This window comes from Hakea prostrata, chromosome 7, assembly GCF_041222555.1.
Source record: "Hakea prostrata isolate BN-2017 chromosome 7, UWA_Hpros_2, whole genome shotgun sequence".
NCBI lineage: Eukaryota > Viridiplantae > Streptophyta > Magnoliopsida > Proteales > Proteaceae > Hakea > Hakea prostrata.
This window is the reverse complement of record NC_142606.1, coordinates 26,050,104-26,077,820: the sequence shown is the minus strand read 5'-3', so window position 1 is coordinate 26,077,820 and position 27,717 is coordinate 26,050,104. Positions and strand designations below refer to the sequence as shown.

Below are 27,717 nucleotides of genomic sequence, written 5' to 3'. Positions count from 1 at the left end.
GAGAGGCATTAAAAAGACCTTGAGACGGGGGAGTGGGGGAGGATAATTTTTATTTCTAGTGAAAAACACACCTGAAGATACGACCGTCATCAGAAAAATCTATTCTGTCTAGTTGCATGGAAAGTGAAAACATACAAAAGGGGGAAAGCAATTAATTTTCGTCAGATCGTTTGACCAAGATCAAATTGGAATTTTGCTCTAAATCAAACATGAAACGAAACAGAGTTTGGAATCCAGCACAAAATGTATATTACCAATATTTGATGCTCCAACACGACAGAAATAAAAGAAAACTAGGTTTCTAGGTACCTTTTCACCTTCCCTAGAAAAGAGATTTTTGGGATTGGTCAGATAACCAAACAGCTAATTAGAGTTGAAAATAATGATGTATAAAATAAACCAACTGCTGTTCATGGTTGTAAAGCTAATCACCCGAAACTCATCGTTTGGTACTTTCCTTTAAAACGATAAAGGACTGACATGACGTGGTCAGGGTCATAAAGTAGGTAAAATGTGGGCGTTGCTATAGTCAAGCGTAATAAATGCGCTTGACGGTCAAGCGCACCGTCCGATCTAATCGGACGGTGCGCTTCATCCCTGGATTAAAAAATTGTAAACCCAGTTAAGTTTGTACTGTTTTGTCGGTTCGGTCCGGCCTAACATAAACCAGCGGTCTGAGTAAAAGCGGTTTAGTGGGTTATGTACATAACTTTTCCATACGAAATGACTAATAGGTTTTAAACAGAATACGTGCATACGTATATACGGATTTTAAAAACCAAAGCAACCGGGTTCATTTTCAATTTTCAAAATCTTTTGAAATACACCAAAACAGGTCTTTCACCGCCAGTCTCATTTTTGCGTCAGAAATGAAATCGATCTCTGAAAATCGAACGAGAGAAGAAGAAGAACAGCAAGCAAGAAATCGAAGGAGAGAAGAAGAAGAACAGCAAGCAAGAGGACTGTTGATCGAAATCAGTTGGTGCTAGTTGAGAACGAAGAAGAAGAAGCAGAGGAGAAGAAGAAGAAACCTGGTTCCTGTTGAGAACGAAGTCGAAGCTGAAGAAACTGCAGCCAGGAGGTTGAAGAAGTTGTAGAGTGTTTGTTTCAAGCTTTGTTTGGTTTTCTACAGTCTCTCCCTCTGTCCTCTGCTCTTTCATTCCAAAGCATGATTGAAATGATCAGGATATGCCCTAGTACGTTGAAAGCAGAGGAGAAGACGAAGCCCTAGTACGTTGAAGCAGCAAGCAGAAGAAGATTTTATAGCTTGAAGCAGGAAGCAGAAGCAGCAAGCAGAAGAGATCTAGCAATGGCGTCTGTCGTTGTACAACACGCGACCGTTTGCGATGGTTGTTGCAATAAAGGACCAGGATATGCGTCTCCACTCTAAGCCATGTCTGGTCCTAGAGAATCTATTCGATATGTTGCTTGTGTTTATTCAGGTACCCATCTCGTTGTCTAGCTCAAATGAGTTTGTTGATGCATTTTTTGTGGGTTGTTTTAATGTTCAGTTCAAAGTAAAGTATCCTTGTTCTTGATGGACAAGAATGCAGCAGATCTGAGCTAATATTTGCTTTGAAATTCGCTCTGTGCTGAGGTACTTTTTGTAAAGTTTATTGCCCTTTTGAAGTGGTTTTGTTCAGGAAAATGTGATTTTAGAGCTTTAATTGATTATTTTGTCTAGTTAACGAAAACTGTGGTTGACAATGATTGTTCTTTTCTACTGATATATTAGCTAACCTGAGAGACTGTCTCTGCTCTCCTCTCAACTACCTCTTCAATCGCGTCTGGTTAGTCACAGCTACTCATTGTAATCTATTCTTTTAATTTTCTGTTCTTAATTTGGAATTGGTTTTTTATTTTTTCCTGTACAAATGGATTCAAAACCGTTATCTTCCTCTAGGGTTTTTCTTTCTTTCTTTCTTTCTTTCGCGTTAATTTCATCAATTGGGCTATGTTAAAACATGCATCTTCGTGTATTTGGTGTTCGAATCGGTTCGTTGTCTTCAGTGTTTGATCGGTTAACTCTTCAAGCTCGTTGGGTCAGTCAAAACTCCCGCTTTTGATGGTTTCTGTTTGATCTGTTGTCTAGAAGATAGAGCTAGAGCTGGATTATGAGTTTCATTCACGAGCTTGTATTAGTTTTGGTTCTCATTTCGTTTGATTTTCTGGTCAGTTCTGTAGGAGGTTGACCGTGCGTGGAGAATTTGCCTTGTTACTCTTCTATATTCATGTTGTGGAGTTCGAGATTTTGTTGAATTTGATGTATTCTCGATCAATTGATGTTTCACCTTATTGGATTATGGCTTCTCATGTTTCATCTTCTTAACATGTATAGTGCAGTTCTCTTAATTGTTTAATGATGTGGGATTCTATTTTCTATTCTTGCTTAATGAATCATCTATATTCAATAGGCCTTCTTTTGTTGTTCTCGACCACTTTCAGAGCAGTAATTTGTTTTCTCTTGGTTGGTATATGCAACTCCGAGACTGACTAAGCGAGACTGACTAAGTGGCTACTGCAATGGCGAAGTGGTTGGATAATAAAAACATTAAGATCAGATGTTGCTTTTCTTTTTCACCTGGATGGGATCATTTGATCTTCTCAAAATATCCTTGTACTGATTTTAAATTTGACACAGATTCTTGGTTCAGACTAGTTTTATTAGTGGAGCTAGAAATTTATTTATTTATTTTTAAATTCTTTGAGCTAAGTGAATTCATGTTTACTATATCTATATTTTTAAAAAAAATATAAAGCCATTGTTATCAGTTAAGAAGATTTGCAGTGAGATGCTGTGGTACCATCATTGAAACCGTTGTTTTCCAAGTTACCTTGAATTATGGCCTCGATTATGATGGTACCATCTCGTTGTGGCATCCAATGTGTCTTTTAAGTTTTTCTGTGAAAGCAATGCCTCTATTTTCTATTTCTTTCAATGGTTTTTTTGTTTCCAAGCTTCTTGGTTTGTGACACTGTACCTCTTTGCACAATAGTTATGTTCTTTAGGGGGGGGGGGGGAAATGTTATCTGTTGAACTTGTATTTAACAAGTAAAAGTGTTGGCTTTCTGCAGATTTTTGGGCTAAATGCAGGTTGTTCTGTTTGTGATTGTGAACTTGTGAGCTTATATACCAAGTTTGAAGTTTGAGAAGAGCAGTGCGGCAGAGCTCCTGAAAGACAGAAGTGTATAAGTAACATTATATGCTTTGTTTAACTCCAATTTTGCTTGTGGACTTAGATGGCCATCTCCTCACTGGAAACAAACCGTGAAGGCCATACTGACCGATTCCTGTTGTTAATGGAGCGTCTAGATAGCCAAGGTGACAGAGAACATGTCATAGACATTGGAAGGGGTGGTCATGCATCTTCATCTGGGTCATCCCACAGTGATCCATTGCCTTCACTTGACTTGCCGCACCATGAAGGTAGATCTTCAAGTGGTACAAATGCCCCTACTTCTCAGTCTTCCTCAAATGGGTTGAACTCTAGAAACTCCTCTTCCATTAGAAGAGGTGATGGGTATGGCCGTCGCCATAGGAGCCCGTTGAATTCTGGTTTGTGGATTTCCTTTGAGCTGGTAGTCACCGTGAGCCAGATTGTTGCATCCATTGTTGTTTTATCTTTATCAAGAGATGAGAAACCACAAGCCCCATTATTTGAGTGGATTGTGGGTTATGCAGCCGGATGCGTTGCAACGTTGCCTCTTCTTTATTGGCGTTATCGTCATCGCAACAACCTGGGCGGTGAACAAGATTCAGCACACTCACGTCAGGGGACTTCTCAAATCAGCAGCCCTTCAGAGCCAGCATCATATACTGCTATCTCAGTAACTCATTCTTCAGAAGGTGAAGATCGACATATCTCAGTTACCGCTGCTCCAAATTCTAGGTACTATTTTTTTTTCTTTGTTATCATCTTCTGCAAGTTGTTGCTGTTGTTATTCTAGCATCTGTTTTGAATGTGAAGCAACTTGATGTTATCTATGTTTCTTTGAGTGATTTAATATTATTCTCTTAAATCTCCTGTGCTAAGAAAACAGAAATTAGTTTCAATTTCAAATGTTCCTTTTCTCTCTCTTTCTCTCTCTTTCTGATAATAAGATTGTCGATGAAGTTGTTAGCAAGAAAAAATTTCCAATTTCCATATCGTCTTTCGCTCGTTCTGGCGAAATAAAAAGGGACAACGGATTTTCGTTTTCGCCATATCTCGGCGAGATATCACCGAATGCGATTTTTACGATTTATCACCGAATTTCGTTATGAGATCAAAATTAAACACAATCCCAAATCAAGGCCAAACCAAATCCGAACCGTTCTTATTTGATGGGGCTCTGTTTTTTCCTCCCACTTCACCGGATGCCCTTTGTTGAAGCGGACCTGGCGGCACGTGAAGAGGAAGAAGAGACCCCAAGGAAGACCCAAAGGAGTATTCATAAATCGATTTGCATCTTATGGATGGAGAGCTCGGAAGCGAAGAACAAGGGAAGTAGAAGCGGAGCTCGCAAGTTGTGATTCAATTGTGCGAGGAGAAATAAGAAGAAATGAAGAATGACCTCCTCGAATGACTAGCTTTAAAATAAGAATAAAAATTAAAAGCATTCGTTGGGTTATTCCAACCCCCACGTGGTTGTGTGGTAAATCAATTGAGGATGACGTGCTCTTTACTCTTCTCTTTTTCAAAACCATCGATTTTTATATGTATGCATGGTACGATTAATGCACTTTAATACTTTATCTCAAATATTCCTTTTGATATTCAAACAAAATGAATGGGGGGGGGGGTTTATATTTTTCAACGAGTCATACATGAATTTTACATTTTTCGGAAATCTCGGCGAGATTTCGCCGTTGTTTGTTTCGGACTGGGGATTCTCGCCGAAACTTCGTTCCCTGGTTGTTAGTGCTCCACATCAAGTTTAGCTCTTGAGTGTGCTCCAAGTACTTTGGCTTGAGGTGGGACAACCAAAAGTTATGCATCTCATATTTTTGTCAGCATTGCTGGTCAGCTTGCCTGCCTCATCTTACCATTCTGGTAGTATGCTCTATGGGCATATAGAGGCATTGCCTAGGATGCTGTGTTTGAAAGTTCACTTGGAGAAAGTAATCTCCATTTTCTCCTTTATACTTGTCTACATCTGTATTAGTTTCTTGTGTTCCCAGTCCTGTCTTGGAGTGAGGGTAGTATTTGATTGAAGACCTTGATATCTGGGTCAATGGTTGGGGGTGGGCCACCCCAAACTCTAAATCCTCCAGAATAGAGACTCTAGCTCTTTTTATCTCAACCTTATCCTTTGATGTAGCTGTGGCTGTTGCTTTGCTTCTTCTCTAGCCTATTTAGATCATAGTTCGAGGTCTTGTGAGATCTCAATCGAGATCTTGCTTTGTTGTGACCTTGAGGCTAGATACAAGGTGAAACCAAAATAGTTCAAAATCTCAGCAGATATCTTGGTCGAGTCGAGATTTTAGCTGAGCAACACTTTTAAAAATGCCTCAACTCAATCGAGAGGAGTTGAGATATCTTGATCTCGACCTAGGTCAACACAACTTCCCCTTGGCTAGTTTTGGTGATCCCATCGGATTTTTCACTGGAAACTTGGTTGGATCTCTACCTAGGTTGCATCAACTAGGTGTTTAGCTCATGTACAACAAAGATCTATTGATCTTGAATCAAATCTTAAAGCAAGGTGAGTTTTTTTCCCTCAAACTTGCCTCATTGATTTTACTCTTGTAATCTTGTAGTGCAACTTATAAGCATACTGATGTTGTAATGTGAAATTATGAATAAGTAAACATGTTTGGTGCATTATTTGACTTTAAACCTTTGTTTCCATTTATCTCAAGTAATGGTAGTGTATTTCATGTTGTATAAGTCTTTATGTTCACTACTCCAGTGTATCAGTTTCAAAGTTAGGGTTGAGTTGGAACTCATTTATACACTTGTTTCTCACAAATCTAAGGCCACTACTAAGTTTAGAAGGCCTAAAATAGGTGAAATACCAGATTCCAGCCCAAACTGAGTTCTAATACCCACAGAGATGGGCCCATGTTAGTTTGAGTTGAGGTGGGATTTTTTTACCAAATCTCAGCTGAGATCTCGTGAGATCTCAGTTTTTTGAGGGACCGAGATCCTTGTCGAGATCGAGATCTCAAACCATGGTTTGGATGAACCAATTCGTTGGAACATTTGTATCAATATCTCCTGGTCCATCTTAAAGGTCTCTTTGTTCTTCAACTTGGTCTCCTTAGATTTGAATCCATTTCCCTTCTGGCAGCCATAATCCCTTTCCTAACTTAGCTCTAGGCATCCATCACCAAACTTATCTCTGTCTTACCTCTTTTCCGCTTAAGTTATTCCCTGTCCCTTATATGTGTTGCCATAGCCTTCTTTATAATTTGGGACATTAAGGGAGCTTGTGAAGTTTCTGTCATCACCAGCAAGATGCCATTTGGGTTTGGTGTTCCCACCTCCCCCTCAATGATTTTCTTACATTAATTACACTCACATTTCCTGTTATTAGTCAAAGCAGGTTCACATGCAGACATGCAATGCCCCTTTGCTTTGGCCAACCATTATGCAGTTCTAGTTGATATACTATTGCAAGAAGAAGAAGAAGATAATGTGTACCTTCAAATATGGCTACAAGCAGCAAATCTACTTATTTTCTAGATTCCCCTTGAAGTATTTTTATTTACTTATTTACTTATTATTAATTGATTAATTCCCATCAATGAATTAACGTGATTTTACAAATCATAGTCAGCTGAAATTATATTTCCTACAGTTATGTTAATCTTCTTCGTTTAAACTAAAATAGAATATTCTTCCTATGCATTTTCAATTTTTGCATTCAGAAATTATTTTTGAAAAATCTGAAAATTTTGACATTAAAAAAATATTCGAACATCATGGCTTAGATTGGACAATGGTGTTTAACATATATTAACTTGACATATTATCACATTCCCCCCCCCCCCTTTGAAAATTCTGTTTTAGGAAAATATATTTTTAAGAAAAAAAAGGTTATAAATATAATTGAAGGATGTAGTTGATGTTAGATTTATAGAAGTTATCTGGAATTAACGTGCAACATTTAGCTTATTTTACTTTAGGAAGCTTAGTAGATATGTAGCTTATTTTGCTTGGGATTATTTAGGACCTATTTGTTACCCACCAAAAAACAGTTTCTGGTGTTTCTTGCTTTGAGAAGCAGAAAAAGTGGCCGAAAACTGTTTATTTTCGCATGATTTTTGCAACATAAATTGAAATTATGAATTTTTTTGCTTTGAGAACACTTCGATGCAACAACAAAAGAAAAATTGGTGTTGGTTGGGTTAAAGTGAGACAATTTGAGAAGGGTTATCTATGGAATTTGGCGCTCTAAACATAACAATGGCAAATTTCATATATTTTCTTACATTTCATATTTTCTAATAAACCAGAAGCAAGTTTTATCAAACTCCTAGGAAAGTGTTTCTACTTCCAGAAACGCTCAAAACACTTGGTGAGTTATCAAACAGATCCTTACTTTATAATTCAGTTTATTTCTTCCTTTAGATGGTTCCAGTATTGAGTAGGTTTCCATTCCGTGTTGTGCTTCTTTTTATTCTAGGGCATGTAACTGTATAATTACGACTCAGTTTGGGATTTTTGTAATTGAAAGGTAGTTGACTTAGTTTCTCAAAATTGCCTCCCTCTTTCTTCCCTTGTGAGTTTGTCCCTCTCCTCATTCTCTTTCTTGTCCTTTTACTTTTACCTGTTAATCTTTGCCACAACTGATCACTTCCTCTCCTATATTAGTGGTACTGATGCACCACAACCTTGGACCAACCCAAATTCATTTTGGAACCTAGATTGAGAACTGAGTCCAAATATGGAATTTAGGCTTGTAGATATTTGCGATTTTGTTAGGATAAATGTGAAAGGAGATTTTTAGGATGTGGAGGAATTTGAACATCTTTAGTAAGTTCTGAATTGTTAGGAGTCAATGGTATGGTTGTTCTGTTTCTTCTGAATCTATATGCTTGTAAGTTTGTAACCAAGGTGTTGTGCATAGAATAAAAGAAACAGAGTTGTGGTTTAAATAGTCTGAAGGCTTTGTGCCTGTTCACTCTTGTCCCCTTCCCTCTTTTGGAATTTCTTCTTTCTACCACTGCAGCTCTGTTTCTTATCGAGTTTCCTTCTTTTTACTCCATCTATGTTGTTCCTCCTCCTTCACCTTTTCTGTCTCTTACTTAGTGGCATCAGATCCCTAATCTAGGTAAATCTCTGTTTGGAATTCTTCACCCCTTCAGTCTTTCTTCCCTAGCATTTCCTCTTCTTCCTACAATTTTCCTGTCTCATATCCCTCATACCCCTTTTTGTTCTGTTTCCTTTCTTTATTTCTTTTCTCTGTGGTTCTGACCGAAAAACACCAGCATCAACCCCCACATTCCCTTTGTTTAAAAAAAGAATTATCCTGCTGTTGCCACTTCACCCTTCCCCTCTCTTCCACACAAACCCCCCCCCCCACACCCACACACCAAAAAAAAAAAAAAAAAAGATCACCCTGGACTATCACGTGCCCACCTCATCCCATGATTTCCATGGCCCAAAAAGGAAAAAGGGAATCCAACATAGAAACAGAACAAAGGAAGAGAACCTGGGGCGAGGAGAGGAGAGGAGAGGAGAGAAGGTGCATGAGGAGAAGAGAAAGTGAGAATCAGAGGGGAAACAAGAGAGGGAGGGAGTTCGTCCTCTATTTTGAAGTCACAGTTTTTCAGCTGAAGTATAAGTCCTCAAATTGAATCACCTCGCTGAGTTTCGTTTCCAAGTAGAATCCCCCTTTATCTTATTGTTTTATTGTGTTATTTGATGGTATGTCTTGATTGTCTTCTCCGAATTTCCTTTCTTGCATCTTCCATGTCTATTTCCCATTAGATCCTTTTTCCATTTTTTGTCCCCCTTCTAGTTTACTTTCTTTATATTATTTTCCAATTCTATCCCTACTCCCACCTTTTACATCGTGATTGTTTTCCCTTTCACCCCACATATTTGATAATTTCAATGACTCATTTATTGTTCATATACTCCCATTAGTCTGTATTTATCTTTCTCTTCCTGAAGTTCCCTTTCTTATTCTTATCCTATTTTTCTTCTCTTTAGTTTGCAGTCCATTAAATTACAATTCTGCTACTGCTATCATTAGCCTACTACATCATAGAGGTTGATTGTGAGGAGTGTTGGATCAATGCCTTATCAAGCTGAATTCTTTTGTTTTTTGTTTCTTTTGTTTTCTTTTTTTGTGTGTTGGGATCAAAACTTAAAATCCTAAATTCCCTAGTTTCCATCTCTTGGTCATTTTCTTCTACTTTTTTTTTTGTTGGGGAGGGGGGGGTAGATAATCCATGTGGATTGAGTGTACTTTCTCTGGTTATATTGGATATATTATCTTATTCTTTCTTTCTTCCTATTTTTTTGGGTGAATATAGATGGTGCTTAATGTGTTCATTGTCTACTCAATCTTGTTCAGGTTGGTATTTATTTCTAATGGCATTTCATTGTATATACTTTAGCACTTTAATGTTTGCATTTTTAGGTTTGTGCAGCATTTGTTCAACTAATTGAAGTCCAACCATCGTTCTTGGAGGTAGGAATCGTTCTTCTGTTTAATATATAACCTTGATTCTTATTCTTCTTGTTGTATGCCCCCTTTCTGACTCTTAGATTGACAATATCTTCTACAGTTTATCCTTAATCTGAGTATGGGTGTACATTCCTAAATCCATTTAGCCTTTTTCTTGGTTACTTGCTCCTAGCTGTGTGAACTATTTAGAAAATTCATGTAAACTACCATCTACAATTGATAAAAGAGAGAATTTAACTAAAAGGAACCAAGTGCATTTAAACATAGTGGATCAAGCCAGTGATAAACATGAAGCACTAAGTTTACTACCCTTAAGAAAATATGACCTAGATGTTTATACCCACTGCTTGTCTTACTCATGACGGGTATGATGCATTTGGTAGTCTTTAGAATCATCATGTTTTGTGAGGACTGAAAAGACACTATTGGTTGCAGAACTTAGGGTCTTACTTATGACATTATCAAGAAAGTGTAGGGGCTTTGTTTTTGTGAACAAGTTATTAATGTCTCCTTCAGCACTTGAAATACAGTGACATTATCTATATTGGTCAGGACTCTCTCTCTGTTTCACATACATATACACATAACCCTTCCCTCTGTTGTGAAGTCTGCTAGAAATTCACACAGCTAGGAGAAATCCTGCACTTCCATCTTCTTCAGCTAAAAATTCTGCTACTTATCCAACTTCTGAAAAAGGGGGTGAGAGGGTGTTTACTTGGCAAATCAGGACAGAAGGCCAGGCTTCTCTGATTCACATGCTTGCATACAGGAGGAAAGAAAGCTGTCCAATTTCATATCGAGTTAAGATTTGGTCATTTGGTTGGTTTATGTTTTGTTGGGAAATTTTTTGACTGGACTTTCAAGATGTGAATTTAGTTCCTTTCCTTTTGTCCATCTCTTAAACAGTTAAAATGGAGTTAGAAATGCATTAGCATTGGTTATTAGCTAGTCTGATTACTTCACTTGTTTCAGCTTTTACCTTACTTTCAATTTCTGCATGGTCATGTCTGCCCCATGTATGGCCTCCTATAGTCTCCTTTAAATATTCAGAGGATTAAAAGTAGAGAGATGATTTCCCAACCATCCTAGGGTACTGACATCATTAACAACAACAAATATAAGAACTTCTTACATGTCCCACAACAATAAGAGGTTTCCTGTGGGATGTGCCTGAATCCTACCATTTACAAGCTCAATAAGTAGATTTGCTTGATAGTTCTTCTCCAATTCTGTAGACCCTACTGAGTACATAACCACACGATCTTGCTGAACACAAGGTTTGAGCATTAATAGAACCTTTTGAAGTGGGAAATGTTGTAATAAAGGTATTCATTTTTTATTGTTGTTAGAAAGATGCATATCCATGACAACACAGAGTACCATAGAATTGTTAGAACACAAGCATCAGTTAATATTTGTTTAATGCTCTTTACAGCCCCCACCCATATTTCATTTATGTAATTACCAGTTAGTGAATTGAAGGATAAGCTCTACCCAAGGACTGATAATTTCTTGTTTCTTTATGGGCAGCTTGGCATGGTTAGTGTGGTTGAGACACTATGTGGGCAAGCTCATGGAGCAGCCAAGTATGAAATGCTGGGAGTTTATATGTAGAGGTCAAACAATCCTCATGGCAACTGGAATTCCACTCATGGTGGTTTAAATATTCTCAAAGCCCATACTTATCACTCTTTCTGTTCTCATAACTACCAATTGATATCTATAGCAAGCTAAGTACCAGTTGGAGCAAATAATATAAATGGAGCTGTTGCAGCACGTGGTTGAACTTCCAAGGATCGATTGGATTATTAAGTATTAAATGATTGGGTTATATATACAACTATTGTCTTTCTTTCTAGTAAGATTCAAATTATTGGGTTATATGTGCTACCCATGATGATGGAACTTGCTTTCTTTCATGGGCCCTTTAATTGCACAGGGTATGGTGGAATCCTCAACCTGCACTCTTTTCCATGAAAATTGGTAATTTGAATAAGGAGCTGGAGCAAAGTAGTAATGAGGACAATATTGTATGAGAATAGTTTACTGAGATCAGGTTAATTATGGGATCAACTTGTACGACTTGATCTGTTTAAGGGGGTGGGGGGTTATGAACTGTGTGCGATGCAAAAATCATAACAGGAAGTGGTAGTAGCATGCAGTAGCAAAGTTCATGGTTCTCTAGCATATATATTACTTCCATGTGTCCTACAAGTGATTTGATCATGTGAAGGAAAACTTGCCTCGTAGTTCATTTCTAAATATTACTCCATGTGTTTGCTTAAATCTCCCATTGCTAATGGTAATGGGTGGACAGTGGATGAGGTTATGACTTTTCAGGAGATTCCGTTTGGTGATCACTTCCATGTATGAGAAACTTCCATTTCTTGTCATTATCAATGCTGAGAGACGTTTTCAGTCCACTTGATCTTCCGTACTATTGTCTCTTTCTTGTATTTGCAGGTGCATTTGTGATATCAATTTGAGACTCATGTACCTCATTCATGCCATTGTGATGTTTACATGGGGATGGCATGGCTTAAAAGTTTAAACTCACTACTTCAATCAGCACAAGCAACATGCACCTTTTTTATGCAAAAGGTGTAATTAAGAAATATGGCACCCCAGAGCAGAGTAAGAATTTTACACTCCTCTACATAGTGCAGTTCTTGAGGAATTCTTTCATTTAAGGCTTGAATTATACGCAAATGAAAAGAAAGGTACATCTATCTTCATATCACCTTCCCCCAAGGTTATGTAAATTAATTTAAATAATGCTTGCAGAACAGATATTGGATTGGATTCTTTAGTGACGGAGAATGTTCCTCTTCCAGTTCCTGAGGGAGTGAAACCCAAAGCCAAAGCTGGAACAAGGAAAGCTCCTGCGAAGAAGGTTCGAGTCCCATGTTTGTCATTTGTGACGCTTATTTTCTGATTGCCAAGGAGTAATCTTATGCTTTGGTTGTTGTATTTTTCTCTTCTTTCTAGCAAGGAAAGGTCAAATCGGTTGATAGTGATGATGATGAAATTCTCGATCTAAAAGATCGATTGGCAGCATATAATCTTGAATCCTCACCAGAACTGTCAACATGTACCACATTGATTCTAGAATTCAGTAGAATAATTTTGGTTCCTCCCATAATCATAGACTCCCATTATAACTTCTCCTTTATTTTTCTTTTCACAGAAATGGAGACAGAAGCAACCAAAGCACCCCTAGCATAGGGGAAGAAACAACCAGGAAAGAGGGGTGCCAGTAAAGCCAATGCCACCACAAAGAAGTGTGGACAGGCCAACAAACCACCTACTCTGTTAAATCCGAAGCTAATAACAGAGATTTTGAAGCCTGCTGAAAATGCAGGGGTGTCACCTGAGAAGAAAGTAAGGAAAATGAGAGCCTCCCCATTTTAACAAGAAGAGTGGTTCTGTCATGGGCAAGGTTGGAGGAATAAGCACTACTGAAGAATTGAGTCCTGCTTCTGAAGATTCCAATGGGGAGAGTGAGGTTCAAGTTGATGCTGTGCCACCTCCATCTAGGCCAACACCACAAAGGGCTACCCGAGGTAAGACCACGTATGTGATCAGTGATTTAGAGAGCGAGGAAGAACCTGCTGGTGATTCTGATTTTGAGGATAATGAAGAAGATTCTGATTAATTCTTAATTTCTTTGGTCACCTCAGAAAGACTAAAGCGAGGTTTCAAATCTTATTGGTTGTGAAACTAGTTTGAAACACCTTATCTTGTAATCTACATTCTTATCTAGTGGATCTAAAAAAACTTCTCCCTTCAACTAATTACCATGAAAAATAAGATTTTGAATAATAACAATGGCAGGTTGTATGTGGTACTTGTGATTGTACCTTGCCCTAGAGGTGTATGGGTTCAAAATGGTGTGTTGGAAAGAAACAAAACTCATTTGTAATAAGTTGTTTATGCATTAATTTTTGCGTGTAATGTCCCATCTCAATATTAGAGCGAATGAGTGATATGGTTCTCACCACTTGCCTATCTAACAAATTATGTGGTTGCAGTTGTTTGCCATGGACCTACATTGCCTTCATACACTTTCATACACTTCGATTGTAAAAAATTATGAAATCCCACAAATTTATCATTTTAGATGTTTGGGGTCAAATGTACATGAGAAATGTGATGTAGAGGAAGATCACTTGTAGAATATGAAAATTGAATTAGCCAACTGAGAGATGCCTCTTATGTTCTATGTGATTCGCATTTCCTATAAAGCTTAAATCAATTCATTTAACATTTTAAATATTTTGTTTCAAATACGAGTTTAAATTTAACTTGCTTCCAAAATGAACAAAGTGAGTAAAGCCGTCGAATGTGATGTCTTTTTGTTTAGAACACACTTTGGAGGAAATGGACATACTTTGAAATTACGTTCCTTTTTAAACGGAATGATGACACGGACGTGTCATCATTCCGTTTAAACAGAAACCATTCCGTTTCGTCTATTGGTCTTGTGAAACGGAGTAGTTCCGTTTAAACAGAAACCATTCCGTATTATCTATAGAGGATGACGAAACGGAGTCGTTCCGTATAAAAAGGCACGATTCCGTTTCATCTATGAGTCTTATAAAATGGAGTGGTTCCTTATAAAACGGAATAATTATGTTTCGTCTATTTTAAAACGGATTAGTTCCGTTTAAAAAGGAACCACTCCGTTTGGTAAATTAGTCTTCCGAAACGGAGTGGTTTTGTTTAAAAAGGAACCATTCCGTTTTTATCCGCTGGTCTTATGAAACGGGGTGGTTCCTTTTAAAAGGGACCCATTCCGTTTCGTCTATGTTAAAACGGGTTGGTTCCGTTTAAAAAGGAACCATTCCGTTTGGTAAATGAATCTTCCAAACGGAGTGGTTCCGTTTAAAAAGGAACCATTCCATTTTATCATCAGGTCTTATGAAACGGAGTGGTTCCTTTTAAAAGGGACCCATTCCGTTTCCGTCTATGTTAAAACGGGTTGGTTCCATTTAAAAAGGAACCATTCCGCTTGGAATGAATTCGCGGGGGGTCCGTTAACCTGAAGTCTTATGAAACGGAGTGGTTCCTTTTAAAAGGGACCCATTCCGTTTGAGTCTATGTTAAAACGGGTTGGTTCCGTTTAAAAAGGAACCATTCCGTTTGGTAAATGAAACTTCTGAAACGGAGTGGTTCCGTTTAAAAAGGAACCATTCCGTTTTAACATTGGGTCTTATGAAACGGAGTGGTTCCTTTTAAAAGGGACCCATTCCGTTTCGTCTATGTTAAAACGGGTTGGTTCCGTTTAAAAAGGAACCATTCCGTTTGGTAAATGAATTTTCTGAAACGGAGTGGTTCCGTTTAAAAAGGAACCATTCCGTTTTAACATTGGTCTTATGAAATGGAGTGGTTCCTTTTAAAAGGGACCCATTCCGTTTTGTCTATGTTAAAACGGGTTGGTTCCGTTTAAAAAGGAACCATTCCGTTTGGTAAATGAAACTTTTGAAACGGAGTGGTTCCGTTTAAAAGGAACCATTCCGTTTAACACTTGGGTCTTATGAAATGGAGTGGTTCCTTTTAAAAGGGACCCATTCCGTTCGTCTATGTTAAAACGGGTTGGTTCCGTTTAAAAAGGAACCATTCCGTTTGGTAAATGAGACTTCTAAAGCGGAGTGGTTCCGTTTAAAAAGGAACCATTCCGTTTTAACACGTCGGACCCGTCTTATGAAATGGAGTGGTTCCTTTTAAAAGGGACCCATTCCGTTTGTCTATGTTAAAACGGGTTGGTTCCGTTTAAAAAGGAACCATTCCGTTTGGTAAATGAAACTTTTGAAACGGAGTGGTTCCGTTTAAAAAGGAACCATTCCGTTTTAACATTGGGTCTTATGAAACGGAGTGGTTCCTTTTAAAAGGGACCCATTCCGTTTCGTCTATGTTAAAACGGGTTGGTTCCGTTTAAAAAGGAACCATTCCGTTTGGTAAATGAAACTTCTGAAACGGAGTGGTTCCGTTTAAAAAGGAACCATTCCATTTTAACACTGGGTTTTATGAAGCGAGTGGTTCCTTTTAAAAGACTTCTTTTTTATATTTTCTCCTTCTTTTCTTCCTTTTTTATCTCCTAATCGTTATTCCATTTTGGGGGGGGGGAGGGGGCAGACCATCCCCACACCATATATCTAAATTTCAGAAGGGAGACCTGGCCTCATGTGGAGTCTGAAACGATGCCTGCAAGTAGGGTAAATACCCCCTCTCAGTTGGATTCTCAAATTTATGTAACAACAGTAGTCATATCATTGTACGATTTACTACATTTCGTGTATCTCAAAGAGGCCCACCCACATTTAACACTATATAGAAACTTTTAGTTTTGTATTTTGGATCAACATACATGGAATCTTTCATCTCTCAATTGGTGTGCAATAGCTGTTATATACATTATGGTTCAAACCATTAAAACCAGAACGAACCACGCAAGTAAGCTTATTTGGCTCAAATCCAGTTCGTTGGGTCCATCTATCACTTCTCTGACATAGCACTTTCCGGAATAGCGCTTTTGGAGGATTGATGGCTTTGGAGGACACTTCTCAGTGAGTGTCACGTGGTGTGAGAGGCTTCTCGGATGACCCTTGTCAAGCGTCCGAGAAGCTATATTTGGGCCAAGTAACGTTGTAAGGGGGGTTTGGTGTATCATTATCCAAAACGTCAATTAAAGAATTAAATTCAGCATTTAATGCTTTAGACTCATTAAATGTCTAAGCGCTTATCAGAAGATTTCTCATTCACTCAAACCTTTTCGGAGTGTCGTTGCCTTACATTTTCGACCCTGATATGTCGATTAAGCTGGGATAAGGTATAGTTGTCCTCAAGCTTCTCTAAGAAGATTGAGGTCATAACTTGGCGATTAAGTAATCTATCGTGGGTAATCACAATCCATCATCCTAAGTTGGAAGATCAGAGGGTTGTGATGCAACTTTGCCACCTCAGAGGTATGAATTTGATATATAAATCAAACACTTAGCACAAATTAGGGTAAGCCTAGTTACAATAACTCTTGGCATTTATTTTCCTACAAGTTTCAAATAAGACATTCCCTCTTGGCATTTATTTTCCTACAAGTTTCAAATAAGACATTCCCTCTTGGGGCAGTTACTTTTGTACGAGGATTGTGTTTTCTTGAATCTGACTTAATCATTGGAGGTGGTTTCCCGTCTTCAGAGGCAGCCCACTCTCATTCTCTTTGATTCTCAAGAACCAAACTTGGACCAGCAGTGAACCAAATTATGCTCAGTCAGATTTTGGAATAATAGCCAATGGATATAAACGTGTACAGCAGGACAAGAGAAATCCTAGGAAACATAATCGATCTTGAAGTCTCCAACAGGCCAATGAAGGAAATCTTAGTAATATAGCAGATATGGTTTGTGAAATCCCACAAACAAAAAGCCATCTTGCAGCTACAGAATGGGATCTCTGGCTGCAGCAAGTTGCATCTCACAGCTTGAAGGCCACTTTACAGCACAAGGCAGAAGCTGGACTTGAACCAAGACCCACACACTTCATCTCTAAAAGCAGTCATTTTCCTATCTAATATTCATCAGAACTAACAACTGCCCTAAAATAGAAAGGGCGTTACACTAGCTATTACCCTGTACGAGCTGCTCTCTTACAAGAATCATTCTCATATGCCCTCAAGGACAAGGATGGAATCCACTCTCTTGGATCCTATGGCATAAGAACAGTGCTAGGAAAAGGAAATGCCAGTGCTGACGGGAACACCCATATGGAATTGGAACACATACAGTTTGGATCTGCCTCTGGCATTTTTAACCCTGAAGATCAATGATTTACTTGACCCATCCAAGATATCATACCAAACACAACCTTTATCTTCCACCCATGACCTTAAACACATCATCATGCTACTCATTTTATCTTATCAGCCTAATTATTTTGTATATCTCAGGCTCCCCAAACCATGAAGATTCTATATAATGGCCTACTTCAGAAGCTAGTTTTTGCATGATTTTTCTGGAAAGCATTATCTAAACCTAGAAAACCATACCAAACAACAGCAATAGAAAAAACCCAAATGGTAAACACAAGTAGCACAGAAATGAAAACTAGTTTCAGTCACCCATATCCATCATCCCAATTTTCAGCAAACCATTATGAAAGGGTAATCACCATGATGAATAGAATATGAGAGTTAATAGAAAGACAAAGTAAAAGATGCTATATCCTAGATACTTTTTTTTATCAGTTCCATTTTTTGGGGAAAAAAAAGTTCAATCTTTAAAGCTATAGTTACAGTAGCATCCTCTTCCAAGTGAAGCATCATCATTATAAATTGATCAGACAGAAGAAGAAACTTATGATGGTGACTTAATTGTAAAAAGGCTTCCGAGACATTCTGAACTAAAGTATATATATAAATCCTAATGAATATTCCAAAAGCCACAATGTAAAATAAGAAGACACTCAGATGGCCCTTCCTGTTTCATTCAAAGCATTCATTACATGAAAATATCAGATAAACCACCAAGGACACCACTCAAATTGAGAAGAAACTCAGACAGATGGCCTTTCTTGTTTCATTTAAAGCATTCATCGCATTCATCGCATGAATCTAAACAGTGGCCTCTTACAGACCCTTACAACCCTGCTCCAACTAAAATAAAATTTAGGCAGGGACAAATCATAATCTCAAAGTCATGTCACCACAAGATCCTAGATGAATGTAAAAAAGCATTCCATCTCAATGTGATTTACTAGTTATATGCTCCATACACGGCCAACCAACTTAAAACCCTACTTATAAATAAGTTGTTCAGCACATACTACAAACAATCGAAAAATCTGACGTTTTCTTGCCCATGGTCAGATTCCAAACTGACATATGGATGGATAGAGGGGGAATAAAACTAAACAGAAATTACAGGAAAAGAAAATAAATAACTAAATGAATACCATAAAGAGAGGACGACCTAGATTTAAACCAAATAAGCCCAACCTCAAAAATGGTCTTGCTGAGTCGAGCCAAAATCACCTAGGTGACACTTAAATAAACTGAAATGCACTAAAACTTTTCTCCCTGGTTTTGATTGGTGATTGGATTTGGGATAGCTATACGGAGATATCCAACAAAATCTTAAGACCACTACTTTGGCAGTTTTTTTCCTGTCTTAAAACTCAATATTTTCTGCTGGAGAGTCAGAACTGTAGTTTAATTACTGAAACGTTCCCAACTTTTGGAAGGATCATCATTTTGCATCTCCCAGTTTTGTTACTGACTCATTGTTCTTCATACTTTCTTTGTGAGAGCAAAACTGATTTAATATTTGCCCCATGGTTTCTCCCAACACATCGAAGGGTTTTTATTTTATTTTATTCTTTTTAAAGGAAGGGTGGAAGATGGTGCTCCCATTAGGATCGTTGCATTCTGGAGGCTTTTTTAATCTTTGATTCACACACAGACTGGAAGGTCTTGCTTCTCTTCCAACAAACAGTATTAGAGCTTTAGATGGCTTTTTCACTATCAGTGAATAAAAATAGAGCTGGGTACCAAAATTATAATTGTGAGTTTGAATGGAGAAAATTGAGTTATTTGGAAGGTAAAGATGAAAGACATTCTATATTGCAATTTGCAAAGGCTTGTATGTGCCTGTTGAGAATGTGGCAGCAAACTCAGAAGACAAAAAAAATAAAGATTGGAAGAAAACAGAAAAACGAAATCCATCAGGCACAATGGGCAAAAGTTTGGTTATACACAAGAACTATTAATGATGGAAGAGTTCTGGAAGCAAAGATGGTTGAAAGCAAGTCTTTCACAATAAGAATGCTTGTGAATTTATGTTTGAAGATGGAGGTCCAGATGCTGAAAACTTGAACAGGATGGAGTATAATGAATCACTATGATGGGCATTGAATGATGTAATCCAAGCCCAGTTGCTGAGTTGTCTTCCTGACAGCTCAGAGACCTCGGTGATTTCTGTCAGTATAAGCCGAGAAACCAGCAGCTCATTGAAAGAAGCAGCAAGACTAAATTTTCTAGTATTTTCATTGAGAAGCTCTAGTTGCTGAGAAAACAGTAGAAGCAAAAACAAAAATAAACTTGACTGAAAAATAGAAAGAAAAAGCAAAACCAAGAAAGGCCATGAAGTGCAGCAACTATGTCAAGGATGGACAAACCAAAAGAGAATGCCACACCTTCAAGAAAGAGCAAAAGGAAAGAACGAAGATGAAAGAAATGAAAAAGAAACCATCTCAATAACTTCAGATAATGACAGAGAGCTTCAACTTCACATAATGGGCACTGCCACATATTGGCATGCGTTGACATTGATTAGGCACCTCACAAGGACTATTTTACTTCATTTCAGGCAGGCAACTCTTAGGGTCAGGTTTTCTCCAGTTATGAAGGGAAAGGAAATATATACATCAAGACAAGTTTTTGAGCACAGGACCAACACTTAAAGGATTTTGAATATATACACAATACAGCCCAGCATGATTTCTGAAGTGCTAGACAATGCCTACATAATAAACTTGGTAACAGTAGATGGAATCCTACTAAAGGGTCTCTTTTTGCAATGGAGACAAGTATTGCAAACTCAACACAAGACTCAAGTGCAACTCTCAAAGATTAATTGAATGCAGGCTCTGAGAGCATCTCATCCAATTTGTGTCATTTGTGGCTTGACCACACAAGAAAGGTATGCACGGTGTACTGAAACCAGGACCTAAATCAGTACATGCAAATTTGATGAGAGAACTATGGGAGAGAGGATGTACTGAACCATGATATATTCAAGTTAAGTTTACCACAGTAATGTTCTGGTCTATTTATCAGGAAGTAAAGAAACTCCTATAGGAATTTTACTAAGAGTCAAAAGTACAGTTTCAGTAGAAAATAAAAAATACGACTCAACTACCTATGGCACAATAGGGACAAAGAGACTCCTAGTAAGAATTTTACTAAGAGTCAGAAGTAGAGTTACACTAGGAAATAAAATAAGAATCAACTACTAACTAAAAAAACTAAGCCAACCTATAGCACAATAGGGAGAGTCCCCTTATCGTGACTAATTACCAACACATAATGAGTGGTAAATATCTTAACAGACATCTTATCAAAGAAGTAACTCCTCCCAAGTACAAAAGGTACCAATCAAAGTCCATGTGTTCACTTTTTACAGTTGATTTCCTTAAAAATGCCACTAAGTATACAACAATTTTAGATTTGTTGAGTAAGAATTTTGTTAAGATAGAAAGTACATTAGGTAATAAATACACTGGTCAGGATCATCTTCAAAAAGATTACAAAGCTCATCTAGGAGATCAGAAGGTTGATGATAAGGATGAAAGTTTCCACACCCCCAAAGGAGAAAGAATCAATGTAATCCATAACTTGATTAAGCCCCCTCTAAACATCATGACAGTCACTGAGAAAGCCTATCGCTAATATGTAAAATCAAAATCTTCACATGCTGAACTGACCATGGGACCACCCACAGTCCTCTTCAAAATATCTACAGCCAGATCCTAAGCCCATGTTTATGGTATGGAAGTGAAACCTCTTGGTCATGCTCCTTATTTGTAACTTTATTTGATGCTTCTAGGAAAATATAGGTATAACTTTTAGAAAACCAAAGACCAAGTCTTTGAGACATTTCAAAATTTACAAGCCAATGTACCAATATTTAACCACCAAATCAATGATTGACACCTGTCCATAGACATTCACGCAAAAGCCTGGCTTAACTGAGTCAACCACCGGTTCAATGTGCACCCAACCAGCTTCAATGCTAAAGAGAAGATTCTCATCTAACCACTGAGAAGATCCCTACCCACCATTACACCTTGGTTGCCTTGCGAACAAGACATTGAAGAAACCATTTTTCCCACCCATGTGTGAGAATGATACATTTGCACCCTGGAGAGATGCCCGTTCGTACAGGACCACAAGTGACTGAGGTCCAATTAATCTGACCCTAACTCGACCCAGCAACTGAAGTAACTCCAGGTTAGATTACGGATCACTCCCTCTATGTGACATCACAGGTGCTACCGTGCTAGTATTAGGTCACACCATTTGTCCTCTGAAAGACCCTCCTAAGCGTCTACAAGTACCATCTAGTCAAACACTTGTCTATTAACAAAACCCTACAAATAGAAGGTAAATCCTTTCATTTTTTTTTCACCTCACTTTTTAGCTTTTGGAATTGCTCTTCTCTATAGAAGAATGTGTTGCTAAGGATCTGATTCCAACATCAAAGGGTATCTCCCATCACCTAAGCAGAAACCAAAAAACCCAAGAGTGAAGCTAAGAGAATGAAGTAAGACACATGCTCTCAACAATAAATTAGCCTAAGCGTTTCAAGGAGAGGTTGCTAAAACAACAGTTTGTTTTGGTATCAGTCTCCATTTCCGCTGAACAATAATTTCTCAAAAAGAGCATGGAATGGAAAGGAAGCCTCTCATTCTCATCTAATAGTTTGTTGTTTTCATGGATTCCGTGCACGTGCCAAAGGTGCAGAGATGTAAGTTTGACGACAAGGCTACACTATGAATCAACCTAGACAACAGAGATGATATTTTTGGTGTTATTTATGTGGTCCAGATAACAGGAAAGAGCTCAGGAATAGAGATGTGGGCTTTCAAGAAAACCAGACCGTTGAACACTTAATGTTTTCTCCTTAGACAAGGAGGACACAGATAAAGAGAGAGAAACAATGATTTTTTAGAAGGATTTGTCCTTTGTAGAGTTTGAGCTTTCTCATAACCAAGTTAGATCAGATTCAAAGCCTCTAGAAGAAGACGATAAAATTTCAATGGGGCTATTTCTCAGTGTAAGACCATTGCTTCTAGCTAGTTTTTTCCCATCTTGAAACCCAACCTAAAATTTTTCAGATTAAAATCCATATCTCTTATGACTTGGTGAATCATCCCAACTTGTCACAAGCTTAATTTTAGTTTCCAGAGGGAGAGATCATTGTAACCTCAAGTTTTGGGCAAAAATATGTACAGAGATGGAATCAACAGGAACCCTGCGGATTTGATTGGTTTTGAAGGTAGTACTTACATTGACTATCAAACCCGACCCTGCCCACCTGAATTGCACCTCTACTAACACATACAGCATAGTGGATTTGCCTGACGCACATGTCAGAGCCATCTCATAATGCTCAATGTTACACTTACTGGACATATTCTCTCTTCAAGAAGCCATAACTACCGAAAACAGAAAACCTTCACAAAACAAATTGGGTGTGGATTCAAGTTCCCCGTGATGAGGCATTGAGCCCTTAACTCTAAAGTCAAGGCTATCTAGATGTGGGCCCTAGTTGGGAGCTTCGCTAGCAGTGTTCCAAACAAGCAAAGGTGAGAAGCTCGAGTACAGGTCTTGATGAGTTTTACTAGTATGGTATTCACCTCTAAGTTTAATTGCAGTTGAGATGGGTAAAGAGCCATTTCAACAGTATGTCATCTCTACACTCATTAAATATGAACACACATTTTTTTAGACAAAATGGAAATGGCTATAGAGCCGGCACCTATTTCAATGGCACATTGTGTTGAGACTCTCCGAGCAAGTCAGCTTTCTATGCTTCTGTCTACCACATAAGGATGGAACAATAAATCAAGAACATTTTATCAGATTTAAGATGCTATAGGCTTTGGGTCAAGCTTAATACATGACACTTAGTGCTTGTGTGCTCTCTTGCGCTAATCCTCTCCAGCTGCCTTCATGACCCCTTAAGGGCTCTCAATGATTATCCTCTTTTTTCTTTTTTAATGTCAACCCTTTTCCTTTTCTGGGGAGTCTCCATGTATTCTTCTTAGTTTGTCAAATATTATAATTCAAATTTACACCCCCAGAAAAAATTTCCAGTTGTAGCTAGGCACTCATTCAGAAAAAAAATTGCCGAGACGTGTTCTGGCTTTCCTCTTTGTTTCAGCAGTAAGAGGTCCTGGAAGTAGGATACAGGGAGCACTATTTCCTAAGACTGGAATGGCCCAAAAAGAAGTAGATTTAATTATCTATAGTTAGATGTCCAACAGACCAAAGCCTATAACTATAACTCTATAAGTGCATCACTCAAGACCATAAAATCATAGAAACTCTGGCAACTTTTTGTGTGGCAAAGGTGATAACTTCCTCAAGTGTCAGTATTCTATATTCAATTTCTCTGGCTTGAAACTTTCAAATTAATGCTTCTCACTTTCTCCACCATGCCTTCAGCTCCCCATTTGTTAATGCATCTCTGCTTAGCATCATCCATAAAAAATAAAAAATAAAATTCTTTAAATCCATCAATATCAAAACAAACTGCATGCAAGTGGCACTTACAATAAAACCTCTGAAACTATTGGCTACCAAATCCTACATTAGCTAACAGCCAGCTAACATATATATATATATATATATGATTAGGATACTTTTAATTGAAAGAATATATATATATATATATATATATATATATATATATATATATATTATTCTTTCAATTAAAAGTATCCTAATCATCAAGTAACCGGGGCATATGCATTACTTTAGGTCATTCATCCTGCAAAAACCTCAGAAAGGAATTGAACATAGAGCCTAGTTTATAACTTTGTATCCCTTTTCAAACATCTGTCCAGATGTACTGTGCTTTCAAACACTCAAGACCCCCTTTTATGTACCAAAGCTTATCCAATTGCTCTGTAAAATTTACTCAAACAGCTTACCCTAGCTCAGCGCAAACCCCGTTTGTAAAAGATTCAGCATCAACCACCTTTTCTTCTCTTGCCCTTTCTCCCGATCCCTCTAGGATAGAGCCCTAGCTTCAATTTGGCCCCAATCAAGGCGAACCTATGGGTTTGTTCGTGATTGGACTTGGATTTTGAGAGACTTAGTCGGTCATTCAATTTGCGATCAATTAGGCAAGCTAGTCTTTGGTGCCACCATCCACCACATATGGTGGGAGCACAATCTCAGAAGATGGACTTCCAAATCTCGATCCTTAGACTTGATTTGGAAAGCCATCTATTTTGATGTTACTTCTAGAGTGCTCTCTTTCCTCCATTCCCTTGTTACTGACAACCCCAGAAATAGGTTGATTGTTCGCTCCTAGGGTTTCAACTCTCCTCAGTATCCCTCCTCTTAAAGCCTTATGCTGCCCCCCCTCCCCCTCTTCTTTCTCTCCTTTGTATTTTTTCATTGCTTTAATATGATTATTCATTCATCCAAAAAAAAAAGATTCAGCATCAACAATAAAGAATAAAAAAATATTAAAAAAACTACATATTTGATGGAGCTTAATAAAATATTGAATGCACTACTGAAAAACATAACCAAGGAAATAAACAAGTCCCCCCCCCCCCCCAAATCAAAATAAACTGACACCACCAAGACTCAAGAGCACTAAGAAATACAGGACAGAAATGAAGACCCAAGATCAATTTCAGAAGCATCAAGCATATATGAACAGCTGATATATTCAAAGCTATAAAGAGAAAGTGCCACAGAAACAATTGTAACATCACCCTTTGATCGCATAAAATCATGGCTGAGCAGGACCTTTTGTGGATATATCATAGCATTAAAATGGACGGAATGCATACTATAGGGTACTACAAGACAATATCACAAGGCTAATAAAGAAGAAACAAGGAAAAAGTTCAATCTGTAAGCGAGAAGACTTAAACCCATCTATTAAAAAGAGAGAGAGAGAGAGAGAGAGAGAGAGAGAGAGACTACAACCACAATATTGTCAACAAGCAAATTTCCGAATCAAAATGTACAGAAAATAACCGATTGAAGAAATACATAGTTAATATAATCAAATTACTCAAACATGATTTGACACTCTGCCGATGTTAAATTCATAGATTTTCCATTTTAGATCAGGAAAGATAGTTGTATAACAAACATTCATCCATTACTTCAAATACAATATCAGAGTAGCTCCAGAGAATACGTTATTAGAATAAAAAGAGATGGTTTCCCGACCAGAAACAATGAAACCTCCATATCCACAATTTCGACACGAGCTCATTTCAAAGGTTAGCATTTTGCGTTGCAGGGATAACATAATCAATAACGATGACACCGTCCAGTAAGTCTCTAACCTTGTCCTTCTGTTCTTTCACCATCTCCTCGTTCGAATCCAAAGCTTCTAATTCACCCAGTCCAGGAAAGACAGCCAGTGATGCAATCGAAAAACCCTTGGCCCTCGGCGAGAAATTTTCCCCAAAGCTAATCTGTTCAATCGAAGGAAGTTTATCCTTTATACCCCCAATAACTCCCAAAAGTTGTCCTTTCTCGGTATCACCCAGACCCTCCTTCAACTTCAAGAAGGTCAGTTTCATCGCAGAGCCTGGTTTGGGAGCTATTGGACCATCGAGATTAGCTACCCAATCGACTGCCATGACGTCATCACAGTTGGGCAAAACGCACTCTTGCACAACTTTTACGTGCTCCGGATGTACAGCATAGCCGTTCAAATCTTCTTTGGAGCTGTACCTACTGTGCAACATATGCGTGAAGGCGAAAGCAGAAGATCGATTCTTGTGGATCGAACCAGCAGTGATGTGGAGAACCTGAGTCAGAGACTTGAGACCATTCAAGCCATTTATCATGGAAGTAACCTTCGATGGCTCTGAGTCATCTTTGACCTTGAAGAGAACGATGTGTTCGATGGTTTGGGCAGACATTTTGGTCGGAGAAGATGAAGATGAAGAGCGAAAGGGCTTGAAATTAGAGGAGGGTTTTCGATGAAGAGGAAAAGCTCGAGATGGGGAGACGTTGAATTTGAGAGAAGTGGAGAAGAGTGAGTTCGTTTTCAAGCACTGGCACCTCATCTCTCTCTCACCAAATGGATTGGCGACCGGCGCAAGAGAGAAAAATATTACAAAAATTTGAAATCTGAAAGGGACGGCTAGACCCAGCAAGGTGGCACGGCCGGCTTCGGAAAATAACGGAGACGAGCGGAAAAGGACAGCTTCAGTATTTATAAGACCACTGTTAGGGATATTACTGTAATTCAATTTAAACGGAAGTTATAACTTATACCGAGTTCTTGTTTTTATCTTTCACTTCTTCCCCTTGGATACAAGTGGGACATTCAACTCAACGCTACTTTTGGATGGACCTTGCTAGTGTCACGTTTGGCGATATCTTCGTTCGTCGGATTGAGATTTTGACCAAAATATTGATCTCAACCGTTGAAAATCAATCGTTCAAATCGAGATCTCGATCAAAATCTTGATCAAACGGTCCGCTGAACAATCACGTGCCTTAAATGTGCAAGGCTGAAGCAAAATGCCGTTTGGATGATATTCTTTTTACGTTATAATAATAATCTCATTCTCGCAGTTCTACAAAAGAAATTTCATTCTCTCCATTGCATTGTGGAGTTTCTATGCAAAATTGCACCCATTGGGAATATGGATGTTATCCCTTCCCTTCCAAGATTGAATTGTGTACTCTCTTCAAACATAATCTCCTTTCTTAATTAAGAGATGTGATTTTATAAGGGCCTGTTTGGTTACATGAGTCTGGAGATTTCAAAATATCTAGAAATTTCAAATCTAGAGTTATAATTTATAAAATTAAATATTTGGTTGTGGAATGAAATCTGTGGATTCATCCTAAAAAACTATTTGATCAACGTGATTTATGTGAATGTGCAAATGTATAGCTTTTTTGAAATCTAAAGATTTTTACAACCAAACGAATATAATTCTCAGATTCATGAATTCAGAGATTTGAAATCTCTGGTTTCATGTAACCAAACAGACCCTAAGAGAAGCATAATCATCTACTTAGTCGCAATAATTTTTTTATAACAATTCTCTGTAACTTTCTAGATTTTTTGATGAATTTGTCTTTTTGTGTCTTATGTTTTACTTTGAAATTGCTTTCTCTTGGGGTTCTTGCTAATTAGCTATAAATGTAGTATTTAATTCCTATCTAATTTCATTTCTATATTTATTTTTTTAATAAACCATACACAAATAATAGCAAATCCCATCTAAAGAGGTTGTTTGAGCAAAAGTGAAGCAATCATTTTTGTTGTAAAAAAAGGAATAACTGTAAGAAAATTGTGTGGGACTTGGAGAAGCTTTGGA

At 38.0% G+C, this 27,717-nt stretch overlaps 2 protein-coding genes across 9 annotated transcripts; one reads left to right on the top strand and one right to left on the bottom strand.

Annotated features, from left to right (window-relative positions):
• Positions 1–642: 642 nt before the first annotated feature.
• LOC149010824 (uncharacterized) lies at positions 643–13,249 on the top strand. Of its 8 annotated transcripts, none has more exons than XM_089163308.1 (8): positions 643–1,442; positions 3,076–3,890; positions 11,155–11,240; positions 12,088–12,258; positions 12,291–12,344; positions 12,414–12,517; positions 12,613–12,715; positions 12,812–13,249. In XM_089163308.1, the coding sequence occupies exons 2-4, from the start codon at positions 3,241–3,243 to the stop codon at positions 12,108–12,110; spliced, it is 759 nt and encodes a 252-aa protein (XP_089019434.1). In that variant the 5' UTR covers positions 643–1,442; positions 3,076–3,240; the 3' UTR covers positions 12,111–12,258; positions 12,291–12,344; positions 12,414–12,517; positions 12,613–12,715; positions 12,812–13,249. The 8 variants fall into 8 exon arrangements, with proteins under 8 accessions (XP_089019434.1, XP_089019432.1, XP_089019433.1 ...); XM_089163306.1 differs by having other exon boundaries at positions 644–1,442; positions 11,155–11,991; XM_089163307.1 differs by having other exon boundaries at positions 644–1,442; positions 11,155–12,258; positions 12,668–12,715.
• Positions 13,250–25,464: 12,215 nt separating this feature from the next.
• Positions 25,465–26,554, bottom strand: LOC149010823 (stress-response A/B barrel domain-containing protein UP3-like). Its single transcript, XM_089163019.1, has one exon. The coding sequence runs from the start codon at positions 26,446–26,448 to the stop codon at positions 25,645–25,647; it is 804 nt and encodes a 267-aa protein (XP_089019145.1). The 5' UTR covers positions 26,449–26,554; the 3' UTR covers positions 25,465–25,644.
• Positions 26,555–27,717: the final 1,163 nt, after the last annotated feature.

What these genes read in the sequence shown, in the direction of transcription:
- LOC149010824 (XM_089163306.1), top strand. Translation starts at nt 3,241, where the DNA reads ATGGCCATCTCCTCACTGGAAACAAACCGTGAAGGCCATACTGACCGA. An exon ending in ACCGCTGCTCCAAATTCTAG is followed by an intron (nt 3,891 to 11,154) that starts GTACTATTTTTT and finishes CTTTATGGGCAG; the next exon opens with CTTGGCATGGTTAGTGTGGT.
- LOC149010823 (XM_089163019.1), bottom strand. Translation starts at nt 26,448, where the DNA reads ATGAGGTGCCAGTGCTTGAAAACGAACTCACTCTTCTCCACTTCTCTC.